General features: G+C 48.1%; 1 protein-coding gene across 1 annotated transcript in view; it reads right to left on the bottom strand.

Moving 5' to 3' along the window:
* The window catches only part of MDGA2 (MAM domain containing glycosylphosphatidylinositol anchor 2), a gene marked incomplete at its 3' end in the record, with an annotated part of 126,341 nt that overhangs the window by 41,569 nt on the left and 72,338 nt on the right, over positions 1 to 12,434 (bottom strand). The window contains exon 6 of the mRNA XM_010143676.1: positions 3,098 to 3,427. Within this exon, the coding sequence (XP_010141978.1) occupies positions 3,098 to 3,427 (330 nt within the window). The remainder of the gene's footprint in view (positions 1 to 3,097; positions 3,428 to 12,434) is intronic.

Raw genomic sequence — 12,434 nt, 5'->3', positions numbered from 1 at the left:
GCTGAAAGTACAAAACGTCAAGGGAAAAATACTCCTGCTAAACAAGAGCAATGCCGAGCGTGCCAAGAGGCTGGAGTGACCCTTGCACTGCCGCGTGTTCCCTTCCAACCTGCTGGAGGGACAGAGGAGACCTAACTGCCTTCCTCCTTCCCTCCAAGGTGACACACCCCCGCTGCCTCTCTTGGTGACTCCAGGAGGAACCTCAGGAAGAAATGTCAGGAAGAGAGAATTCTCCCCCAAACCCAGCAAACAGACACCGCGCGATATTAATACACCCGTACAAGTCCTGGCATTTGGGAGACGTGTTTGTGCCTAGGCCTTATGTTCGTAATTACCAGAGCAGTAATGAATCTTGATGAATCAGTGATGACCTTCAAAAGCACACTGAAACTATTTCAGCTTCCACTTACTCGGGTAATGAAGTCATACAGGCAGGCAGGGTTCCTTTTAAGACGCTAAATAAGGCTGATCCCGTTTTTCTTCCCCCTTTCTGATTTTCTTGAGTGTTACAGGACAGTAAATTCCAGAGCTGACCTGATTCATCACTGCCTGCAGAAATTGTGACGAGCTCACAGGCACGGCCACCTAATGGACGTTCCCAATAAACCCCACCAGTTTCCCAGAGGATTCCCCAGCCATTACAGATCATACCGTGGTAACTGCCTGCCGGATGGGCAATGCATGACTGCACAGATGTCACTGTCTGCTTCATCCTGGCAGCAGGTAACAAAGTTTGCGTGCAACTGCCATCCATCATGCCAAACACGGCTCTTACCCTGTAATAATCCTCTCGGTTCTTTACCTGATAGTAAGATGTGCATTAAAAAGCTGGAAGGACGTTTCTTTTGCCCAAGAGACCTGCTGTTCCCTTGTCTGCAAATCTGTTGGTTAGTGTTTCTATCCCTGCAGTCTTCATGGGATAATTGAGGCAGGAAGATTGCTCAGAGGTCTCTCGTCTGAGCCCCAGTTCAAAGCATTGGCAGACAGAAGGTCAGAGCAGGCTGCTCAGGGCTTTATCAAAACCTCCCAAGATGGAGATCCCACCATGCCTCTGTTTTCCGCTCAGACATCCTCATGTGGAAGAAGTTACTCCTTTTTCCAGTCTGAACTTCCCATTCCAGCTCATGTCCATTGCCTCTCACCTTTCCCATCCACACTGCTGTGAAGAGCCAGGCTCCACCCTCTTGATACACCCCTAGAGGCAAGGGATGGCTGCTCTCAGGTGCCCCAGGGCTGTCTCTTCTCCAGGCTGGACAAGCCCCCTTCCCCCAGCCGCTCCTGACCATCTTCACAGCCACTGCTGGACTCACCCCTGTTTGTTGAAGCCTCTCCTGCATCAGGGGTCCAAAACAGGACCTGGTACCACTGGCCTCCATCGCTGGCAGGACATGTTGCTGCTCATGTCCACTCGCTGCCTACTGAGACCGCACAGAGCTGCTCCCTGGCCAGGCAGCCGCAGCCTCTAACCCTGCAAGGGAACAGCCCTCCACAACTCCCTCCCCAGGCTCCTGGCACTGCTCCAGCACAGTCATTCTGAAGTTAACGGAAAGCCCACAAAACTGTGCAACATCACTCTAAGAGTTACCAAACAGTATCTGCCCGTTTTGCTTAAGCGGCCCCCAACTCAGTCGCATAGCTTTGCTTCCCTGGCTCCTACCCAAACCACAGGTCAATGCTGGCTCATTATCTCCAGAATATTCATGAAACCCTGTCAGTGGAGAAAACATCCAGACTTGTGTCAGAAGCCACGTGGTGCTCAAGTAGGATCCACGGTCCCGGTGTCATACTGAAGATGGAGGGCAGCTCACATATTAAAATCTCAACAATAATTTCTCATGTAAGTTGTAAGAGAGACTGTTTAGACGTGACGTGTCCTTGCAAAGTATTACGGATGTAAAATCTGCAGAGCAGAATTGCGGACATACCCTTAGAGGCAAAAATGTGCATTTAATCTTTTTTGAAAAAGGAGAAAGCATCATAACTTGAATGTGTTGGGCAAAAAGGGGTCAGGAGATGTCCATGAAACATCTTCCTCCCGTGCTACAAAAACATTTCCCAGGGTGTTCGCTGTTGTCTTCGTTCTACATGGCATGATCCGCGTGCCTCACCCCAGCAAACACCAGGCGGATCTAAGGAAAAGCAGAGCCACGCTTGCTACAGAAGACAGGACGGATGGCAGATACAGTGCCCGCACTGCCTGCCTCTGCCTCCACCCCTCCACATCGAATAGCGGTCTGGAAACAGAAATGCCTTTTCTTACCCTTCTCGGAAGAAATCAACCAGCAGCAGCGCTTTGCTTTTTTTGGTTGTTACTAATATATGGCAGGAAAAAAGTTCTGCATGCAGAATGGTTTCTAGTTCATTTTGTCACCATGGACTACCTGGATATTAAAGTCAGCTACTGGGGAGGGGGGCAAAGTCGATGACATCTATGGATTACAAACCAGCTATCAGCAACAAGGTTGAGAAAAGCAGGTAATTACTACGGTGTTACACATTCCTACTCCATAGTACAAGATATTTATTACCAAAGTAATAACCCAGGGCTCCAGCTCATCAGAGAGAGACATTTCAATCTCTGATCTGGAAGCACACGTAACAGATACCTTCAACTTCTTGCCCGTTGGGAATAGCATGACTCACCAACGGGCAATGCGTCATCGCTCAGAAAAAAGAGCTCCCTCCTCCTTGCCTGGCACTTGCTGTTCCATTAGAGCATCAGCATGGATTCAGCTCGGTTAAAGCAACACACTCCTGCTTCTCCTTGTCACTTCCTACTAGCTGTTTTTCATGACTCTGGATGCCTTGAAGTCCTAAATAAAGGCCAAAGTCCCTTTATAGAAGCGACAGCTTTTCTGACAGTAAGAGGACACGTCTGGGTCAACCAGATACTAGCGTGTTCTAGGCAGAGTGCTCCACATGTCACTTATCCAGCTTCCCATCCTTCAATCAAAGGAACTCAGTCCCCAGTCTGGGGTCTGTGTGGATGCCCTCATGGTGCAAAGTGCTCGGTGTATTCAACCTTTTTCCCTGAGTAAAGGAAAGCCATAGTGTGGACACCTCAAAGTAAATCAGGTATTGAAGAAAGCCTCCTCACCTGTACTGCTGGAGATGTTGACATCGATGCTGATATCCGATATGCCACCTCCCTTCAGCGACGCGACACACGTGTATGTCCCAAAGTCAGTGAATTTTAAGTCAATGATGTCCAGGTTTGTGGTGCCAGGTGAAACATCAGGGTCAGTCTGTGTGATGACCATCCTCTCAGAGCTTCGCAAGGGACGTCCGTTTTTAAACCAGCTGAACATAAGCTCCTCAGAAGGGATGGCTTCCACCTGGCAGGAGATTTTCACCTCTCGCCCAATCTGGATGTTGTCATCTTTGTGATACGGGTCAGGGGTGATCCAAAAACGTCCTTTTTTTAAGGCTGAAATATGAAAAAAGTTCATTATAATAAAGTACAAATTTTGCACATTCAGACTTTGCATGGACTTATGTTCATGCTTCACTTTATGCCTACGTATGATTTTAATAGGGCCTGTGGGGACAGGACAAGGGGGATGGTTCAACTGCCAGAGGGAGAGTCAGAGCAGAGAGAAGGGAGAGATTGTTTGTGCTGAGGGTGGGCAGAGCCTGGCCCAGGCTGCCCCCAGAGGTGGCAGCAGCCCCATCGCTGGCCCCATGGCAGGTCAGGTTGGCCCTTGGGGCTCTGAGCCCCCTGCTCTGGGTGCCCACATCCCTGCTCCCTGCAGGGGATTGCGCTGGGTGAGCTTAGGAGGTCCTTTCCACCTGTGATGCTCAGGAAGTCACTGAAGCTTCCATTGGACATATTTAGCACATGGTTAATTTTTTGGAGAATCAAACCTTAATCAAATATCATCACAGAGTACATACATTGCTCAAGTACCTGTCACTGCCACACTGAAAAATAGGAAGTCACAGCACTGAAATTAAGCTGAGCTGCCGACAACTGAAGAGTAACCACAATAATTTATGAACGTTCCATGTTTGTTATCCATCTCTGGAGATATCTACAAGCCCTTCCTCATCCCAGTGCTACCAGAGCACTGAGAGAAGAGAAAATAGAGATATCAACCCAACATCGCTAATACAAACAGCGGTGTCACCTCCAATCTATCTGACACAAACAGGGCCATGCAAAATAGCTTTGTACCAGCTGGTTGAATGAGAAGAGGTGAGCACATGCCTGAGGCTACAGCCTGCCCTGGTTTGCACACCCTGCTCCATCCCCAGGGCTGGCTGGCGGGGAGATCAGGGCTTCCTTACCCCACCCGACAGCAGCACAGCAGCGGCAGACCGCGCAGCCTTGGTCAGGGGGGGAAACAGCTGTCAGCTCTGAAAGGGAAGGGGGCTGAAAGTACACCCTCAGTGACCAGGAACAGTCAAAAAAGATGCTCTTACGAGATGCAACCCAGCCCATGACGAGCACCTTGGTTGCACTTCCCTGGCTAGGTCACATCAGATGAGGAAAACCCACCCTGTACTCGCAGGAGAAACCTGAAGCTGGTGCACACCACTGAGAGAACATCATCATCATTTAGAGAGGCACCATGTACCCCAAGGATCTCTATCTGCATCCAGGACTGTTCAAGCCTGCAATTATTCTCCAACCCCCAGCAAAGCAGAGACCGGTGTTTCAGATGGGAACTCCAGGGTAGATGAGGTTTCTGAGGACATCTCAAAGGCAGGCTCAGTGCTCAGGAGTGCCCCGCACCCATGCAGTGGCACGGGAACCTTGGAAGATGTTATTTCCCACCATTTTCCGAGTAAGATCAGCACCTTTTACAAATGTTCCCTCATCAATCTCCCGCACAAGGACAAAATAATACTGCAACTCACTTATGTGATTTTTCTTGTCACTCTTTAAATGAGCATAAAACTATCCAGAAACTATCACTGTTTCCATCAATGAAGTGATTGCTCTAAAGCAGTGCTGGGATGATACTTACCTTTGGAAGAGTGCTTCAGAACCAGCCATTAAGTCTTCTGAATACACATACTTCGACGTACTGAATATCAAATGCTACTTATACGATCCCGAGAACCCCCTCCCCCCAGATGTGTGTGCATAACTGTGTATGTGTATATATGCCATTTCCAGCTGGGAAGTCCCAGTCAAGCTCCATTTGCATTCACCAGGTTAAGTCGCATTTTCCCACCCCCAAACGCTCCTTTAATGCACCACAATGTTCATATCTTGTCCGTGCACACTCCATGACATTCGAATGTCATCGAACACCGTCACGTTATACACTGGCTGCAGCACCATTCACAGGCTTTGACACATCGGCCCCTGGCCGCTTCCTGCGCTGACAGGGGCATCGGGAATGCCTGGCTTTGTGTTTGCTGATGTCCATGTCCATGGGCAGCCTGTGGCAACAACTGATTTTAACCTTGAGTGAGCACTCGGATGCCTCATGAGGACCAGCCTCTGTGCATTCAGCAGAAGTGCCTTCAACTAATTTTGATTGTCACCCTTCACATTTTGTTCGACCTGCATGCATCTTGGAGCACCACAGGTACATTTGGGAGGCCCAGTGAACTCAGAATCCAACAGGCCACTTGCTCCTGAGCACCCAGCGCTGGCATTCTATCAAGTCAGTGCCAATACTTTCACCTCCAGATGCAGCTCACATCCAGGATCCTCCAAAACCACTGGAGACTTTGTCTCAACCCCATCTCCTAGGTCAGGCAAGGCAGCAAACCTTTCCTAGAGCTCAGATGTTCTTGACCCCTTGATGTTTCCTTCTCACATGCATGGAAAAGAGGTCGTGTGAATTGGAAAGATTCTTGACTATCTTTAAGGCCAAAGGCCTGCAGAGAAACAGCAAGGAAAAGACCAAAGGTCTGCTCCAAAGGACAGTCAATGATGGTCCTGCCACGACTTCGGTGTGCTTTGGCCTGAGTCCTTTACCATGACTTTGGTTTCACATCACACAAAAGAGTAGAAGTGCCACAGGAACAGCCAGGTTGGAGAGTGAGTTGCAAACCCCAGCTTCACTCTCTAGAAACTCCGGTCTGTTAATCCAGACATTGGCCACTTGCTTTAAAAGATTGAGAAGCAACTCTCCACATTACTGCTGTGATCTTGGCACCAAAAGACGATTCGTGGGTTCCTGAGAGAAAGATACACGCAGGTGGTGGGTAAAGTCACTCAACCCTTATCACTAGGCTCTTGCTTCAATCACACCAGGCCCCTCATCTCCTTCGAGCCTTACAGAAGGGAAAAGCATCCTGCTTTCACACAGCTGCAGTCCAAAAGATTTGCAGCCTCACCACAGTGACTTTAGATAGTCCCTAAAACCTTTTTTTCCTAATCTCATAAGACATCTTGATAAACCACCTTTTTTGTTGCTCGTACCTGCAGTCTTTGTTCCTTCCCAGATTTTGTAGAGGAAAGTAAGGACTCGACTCTCTTCCCCTCAAGGAGCAATTCACTGATTTTTCTTGCGTCTGCTGAGGTGTCAGACATGGCTCGCCTGTGCCTGTCCGGGTTTAAGGCACCAGCTTTGTAATAGAGAATTTCATCAATAAACAAACACAGAAGTCGGTTACATACACAGGTTCAATGCACAGACTGGATGTATTTAATATGTGTGGTGTAAGCACCTGGATCTGTCTGGGTGGGTTCCCTGACTAACACTTTATTAAATCATAAATATCCCATCACTGAGAGATAAGGAAAAAACAAAATTACTCTTCACTGTTCTTAAAGGCTCACAAAAACGTATAGTAGTACATCAAGTGACGTTTTACTGCAGGAATTCTGAATTATTTATGCTCCCCTGAAATAATCTGTTTCAAACCTCAAGCAGTAGAGAAAAAGGCACATTTCAGCTTGAGTCACTCCTCTGACGCACCACGTCTGTGGCCTGAGCTTTGCTGTATTACGACGATACACGTAACTAATTGCAAAGCGATCACAAATGCGGATGAATAAGCAGATCTCCACTGTTCAGTGAAAAAAGATCCGTGTTTAAGCTGGGGGATCACAGACCACCAGTCTCCTGTGAGATAGGAACCATCTACCACATTGTCTTGCAACACAGAATTAATATCTCTTGATGCTTTCCTAGGCACCTCCTTGTTGAAGCCACCGTCCAACATCTACACAGCTGGGTTGAGTTTGAGATTTGTCTGAACAATTCCATGAATGAATGTATGAGACAACAGAATTAGCTCCATCAGAGCCCTGAAAACTTGGAAAACACCTTGGAAGCTGCAGTGCAGAGCATATTGGCTGGTTTATCTATTTTTATGTGAAAGTCCAGCATCTCTGTATCAAATAAAAATAATTCCCACTGAAGAAAGACTCATGGAAATCCTTCTGCAACATTTCTTTCTTCATTAACATGTCCAGCTCTATCAAATCAATTGAAGCAAAATAAAGCTGCTAACATAAGCTGCAAAGAAGCACAAAATCTTTGTTTATTTTGGCCATGGGCAAAAAAGTTGCATTGTCTTCAATACTCTACAGGATATTGCCTTAAACTAGATCATCAAACAGCTAAGCTGAGTAGAGACAATTTAACAACTGCCCAGACTACCTCCCTCACTGGTGAATATTGCAGTGCAGCCCAAGAAACTTCATTCCGTTACATGAAAATACGTTTGACATTCTTTCGAGAAGAAGCAACACTGAAAACTCAAATCTGCTTTTGCCAACACATAAAACATTTCGAAGGAAAATAGCAAAAAGAAAATCATCCAGCATTACAGTCTTCTAGTCTGATTCTAAAGCAGAAGAGCAAAGCCACACTCCACATAACAAAGTCTGTGGATATCCGCTCTCCGTAAGGACAGTTTGTCTGGGCTGTGACATCTGCACCGTCTGCGCATCAGCTCTGGACACAGACGAGCCCACGCTGAAGCGTCCTGTGTGTGATCCCTCCTGTCCCTTTCTGATGAGCAGCCACAGTCCATCACACCCAGCACCGTCACGGACATTGCCTCAGCCTCAAGCCCTGGCCCAACCTGGACACGTTCTTCATGCCACACTTGCATGATTGCCACATCCTGCACCTCAGAGCACAAGCAGCCATCCTCTCCCTGGGGTGTTTAAACTGGGCCTCAGTAACAGCTCACGGTACATGTGGCCTGGCAGGGTCTGTCAGATCCACCAGAAGCTGCTTGATTTCTCCTCCAGCAGGGAAATCTCTCCTACCTTCTGATCCATCTCTATGACCCCATCACTGCTTGGTCCACCACTGAGAGCTGGAAACTTTCTCACTCTGAAAGAAGGTCTGCACGTTTTGCTCAGAATTGAGACGGTCTGACAGCGAATGGACTCCCCCTAAGCTCCGCACAGAGCTGCACTAGCAGCAAATAGCGCTGTTACAGCTGCATGAACACTCACAGGGCTTTTAGGGGGATGCACTGACATTGACCTTAATTTCCTTAAATTGACCTTAAATTCCTTAATCATGGTGTGAGGGACTCTGCACGACCACCGTGCCAAACCTATGCTGCCTGAACGTTCCCGCTAGTCATCCGATGACAGACTTGACCCAAAGCCTTGCTAAAGAGAGACATGAATTTCCAGCATCTTCCTAACAGTTCATTCTGCTTCTGTCAACACGGTTTTAGCTTAAAGTTTTTTTGAAACCTTAACTTTCAGTAACTCTCAGGACAATTAAGTTGTCAAGCATCTTCCACTAGAGCATCTCCAAACTTCTTAATATCAAGTAATTATTTGGCACTTACAGGACCAGATACATTCTCATTTTCAATTTAAATGCAAATACCACAGAGAGATTTCAGGTTTTGTCTCTATTTTTATAAATGCTTCTAATTTTTAAAAGAAAAGGATTTATTAATCTGGAGATGCCACGTGGCAGGTGTCTGGTTTTACGTCAGCTCTAGTTAATTAGCTCCTCTTTTCTTCACTGTTTTTCTCTTGAGGGAAGGGGAGGTACATACTTCTTGGTAAAGAGGATTTTGGTTCACAAGTTACTCAGTACATGATCTGTTAAAGAGATGAAGGCGAGAGAACACAGTATGTCATCCCACGTGAAGCCACATCCATGCAAAGCCACACCACAGCTTCTCTCTCAACTGCTTCTAGAACTAAATATTCAAGAGAAATAAGCGTCATCAGAAGAGCAACACCACAGACAGGTTCACAGAAATACACATTCAGGTGGGAAGGGAGCTCAGGAGGTTTCTAGAACCATCTCCTGCTCAAAGCAGGGCCAGATGTGAGCTCAGACCAGCTGGTTCAGGACTCGAAGACCTCCAGGGATGGAGACTGCCCGACCTGCTGCCTGTGGTTCCCTCCTTGTGAAAACCAGGAGTTGCCCCAGTGTTGTCACACCAGAGTAAAGCTGGTTTGGGGACAGGAACTGCAGCATCCCAGCAGGGATGGACCAGCCCTGCCTCCTTAGTGGAAGGCTGCCTTCAGTCGAAACACATCAGGGTGACTGCAAACGCCACACGTGAACAGAGTGGAGGCTGCTCCATAAGTGGTGGTGACAAACTGGGAGCTGGCATCTAGTACTTTTCAGGACTCAAAGCTGAAGAAAAAAAATAACCTCAAAACCTCCCTCACTACAAAATCCCACCCTGTTATGGCTCGCCAAGATGACGTCCTGGGTGCAACCCCCGCCCACCTCGCGGGCAGATGGGAACTTCACCAGTCTCCTCACAAGCCAGACCAGAACTGGGACAGAAATTGAGCAACTCAGAGGAGCCGACACAATCCCCAGCGGGCCGTGCGCTTGCCAAACGAATTCTAAATCCTCCCAACAGCATTTTCCAGGGCCAAGGCCTCCCTAAGTGCAATTCTTGTGCCACAGCTGTCAGAAACAAAGCAGATTGCTGAGTTTTCCTGGATGCCCCTAAGTCATACACTGCAAATCTTCGCTCCCCTCTCTGCCCACACCCTGCAAATGAAGCTCAGCACACAGAACCTGCCTTTCTTCTGGCAGTCAGAGCAAACCCCCAGTTCCCAAGGTCTCCCCACCAGACTGTCCCCATCTCCTGCTTCTCAGGTGCCTCAAGAGCTTTACTCGACTGCAGGATTTCCTTAGAGCCTGGATTTGTTCCCACATGGGATGCATTTGCCATCACCACACTGCTTTTATTCCACAGTTCAATGCCTCAAAAATTAATCAGGATCCTACAAAACTTTCCAAAACGATTTGCCAGGCTGGGCAGAGACCAACCGATCTCATTCGCAGTCACCTGATGCAATACAATTAAGCACCTTAAGACACATTTCAAGGTCAACAAAGCATCTTGGTAAGATCAGAACAAAACTGTTCTTTCTTTTCTCTTGCTCTCCCCTTGAGAGGAGACAAAACTTTAAGAAACTCAACCTTTTCTGCCAAAATAATAATGTTAAGACTACACAGACCTCAACACGTCATAATCAGCCAAGATCTAATACAATATTAAACCACGAAACCATACCCCTGTCAAAAAAATTCCTCCTGCATTTGGTAGGTAATACTCATTAGCCAAGCAGCAACCAGGCTGACTTTTCTTCCTCGCCCCCAGAGAAGAACGACGGTGGGTACCTGAAGCAGCCACAACACAAAGGTCAGAAGGAGAGAGATCAAATACATTCTATGTCTTGAAATCCCTCCTGGCACATCTTTATAGAGATGTGGGGCCCAACAGGCACCATGCGATGTTCTGCAGAGCAGCAAACTTATTTAAAAATGAAACTTCTGTACACACAAAAGTCTAAAGTCCTAATGAAAGGGCAGGAAACTATCTACATCTTTATACGGAACCGTTTTATGGACTCGTCCGCAAGAGAGCATGCACATGCTGGAGACTGCTACTGCAGATAATAAAAATAAATGGACTTACTACACTCGAAAGCTCAACTTTTTTACACATTCATTCTCAGAGCTGTAAACTTTTAGGATAGTGTGTGGGTGACTTACAGCTGTAGCGACACGGGGGATGTGCTGTAAGACCAGGTTTTCTAGGCTAAGATCTCCTCGCATTGAAATCCCACTCACAGGGTGTATCTCTCGGTGGGTGGAAGAATCAGAATTGTCAGTTTTTTATTTTTTAGACTAAACCATACTCATGCTTAAAAAGCTTCAAGAGGCCCCGAAGGGATGCCTGCAGCAGTGCTGGCTCCCACGGGCGAGCTGGGAGACCAGGCTGGTGCCCAGTCTCCAATTTACAGAGCTCTCTTCATCCTCATCCAGAGCAGGACTCTCTCCCAAAGCTCGTTTGAAAACATTTCCAAAGGGCTATTTAAGCCCCAACACCAGAGTAAGACTGTTTGTTTTGTCCAACAGGGCACAGCAGAAACTCAGCAAGGAGGTGAGTGCTGTTAAAGCAGAGAGGCAAGTAAATTGTTTACAATTATGATGAAAAAACCACGGGCATAATGTGGGATGGAGGAGAGGGAGACCTCCTGGCAGGGAGAAGGTGGTTCAGCAAAGGCAAAGCCCAGCCCCCCATCCCAGCCCGGCCTCTGCAGCGCCTGCCTGATGGCGCTGCTCTCAGGGGACAGCCAGCCCACCACAGGCACCTTCTGATGGCAGCGAGAGAGGATCTCGGTGTCAGAGCAGTGAGGTACGGGAGGAGGCTCCTGGGAAGAGCTCGGAGGGTGCTGGAAGAAAGTTATCAAAATGCAGGTGGAGCTGCTCATTTTACAAAAGGCAGACTGTACGAGAGAGGAGCGGAGGTGAGATGAGATGGATGCCTGGTACGAAGACAGCTGGATTCAACGACCCAGGAGAGCCCTTCCAGCCCTGTTCTGGAACACGAATTTCAAAACCTTGGCACTTCCATGAAATCTCTCTTGCTTTCTAGTCCACCCCAAAGAAAGTGCAACCATCAATGGGTGCTGAAAGGCTGCGTGGGGGCCGCTGAATTTCCACCCTGCTGGAAGGATCCCAGGGAGCTCCTCTCTGGTGGCTTCCCGCAGCCTGCAGAACCCGTGGCCGTTCAGCATCGCAAAGCTCCCTCATTAGGGAGTCAACGGTGGTCATCCCTTCGTGGTGCCGTAGTGCCTGATTTACAGAGATGTGCCAAGGCCTCCAGTTTTCGCCAGCCATGAAATAAGCACTAGTCTCATCTGCTGTGATGACGCCACCACAGACGATGCCAGCTAACGATCACACGTGTCAGACGCAGATATGGCTCGGCCACTGGCCAGCATCCAGCAGCTGCACAACTGCCGGGGTGACCCATCGGGTGACGAGTGTCACGGGTGCCGCCAAAACCCAATTTCCACCTTCTGGGTAGAACTGGTGAGCTTTGCCTCGGCATCAGCCCGTGGGGACCCCGCTCACGTTTCAATGAACAGCACTTGAGGACCAGAGAGGGGTGGCAGCAGAGGTGCAACCAAACCAGACAGGCATTTTTATCCTTTACTTCATTGCGGCTGCTCTAAATCTATGAGAGAAATTCCGAAGGAAAAGCTCTGGGATAAGCAGAGCCATGGC

This window comes from Buceros rhinoceros, unplaced genomic scaffold, assembly GCF_000710305.1.
Source record: "Buceros rhinoceros silvestris isolate BGI_N320 unplaced genomic scaffold, ASM71030v1 scaffold6109, whole genome shotgun sequence".
NCBI classification, from domain to species: domain Eukaryota; kingdom Metazoa; phylum Chordata; class Aves; order Bucerotiformes; family Bucerotidae; genus Buceros; species Buceros rhinoceros.
The sequence above is the reverse complement of the archived record's forward strand: the minus strand, read 5'-3'. Positions and strand labels throughout refer to the sequence as shown.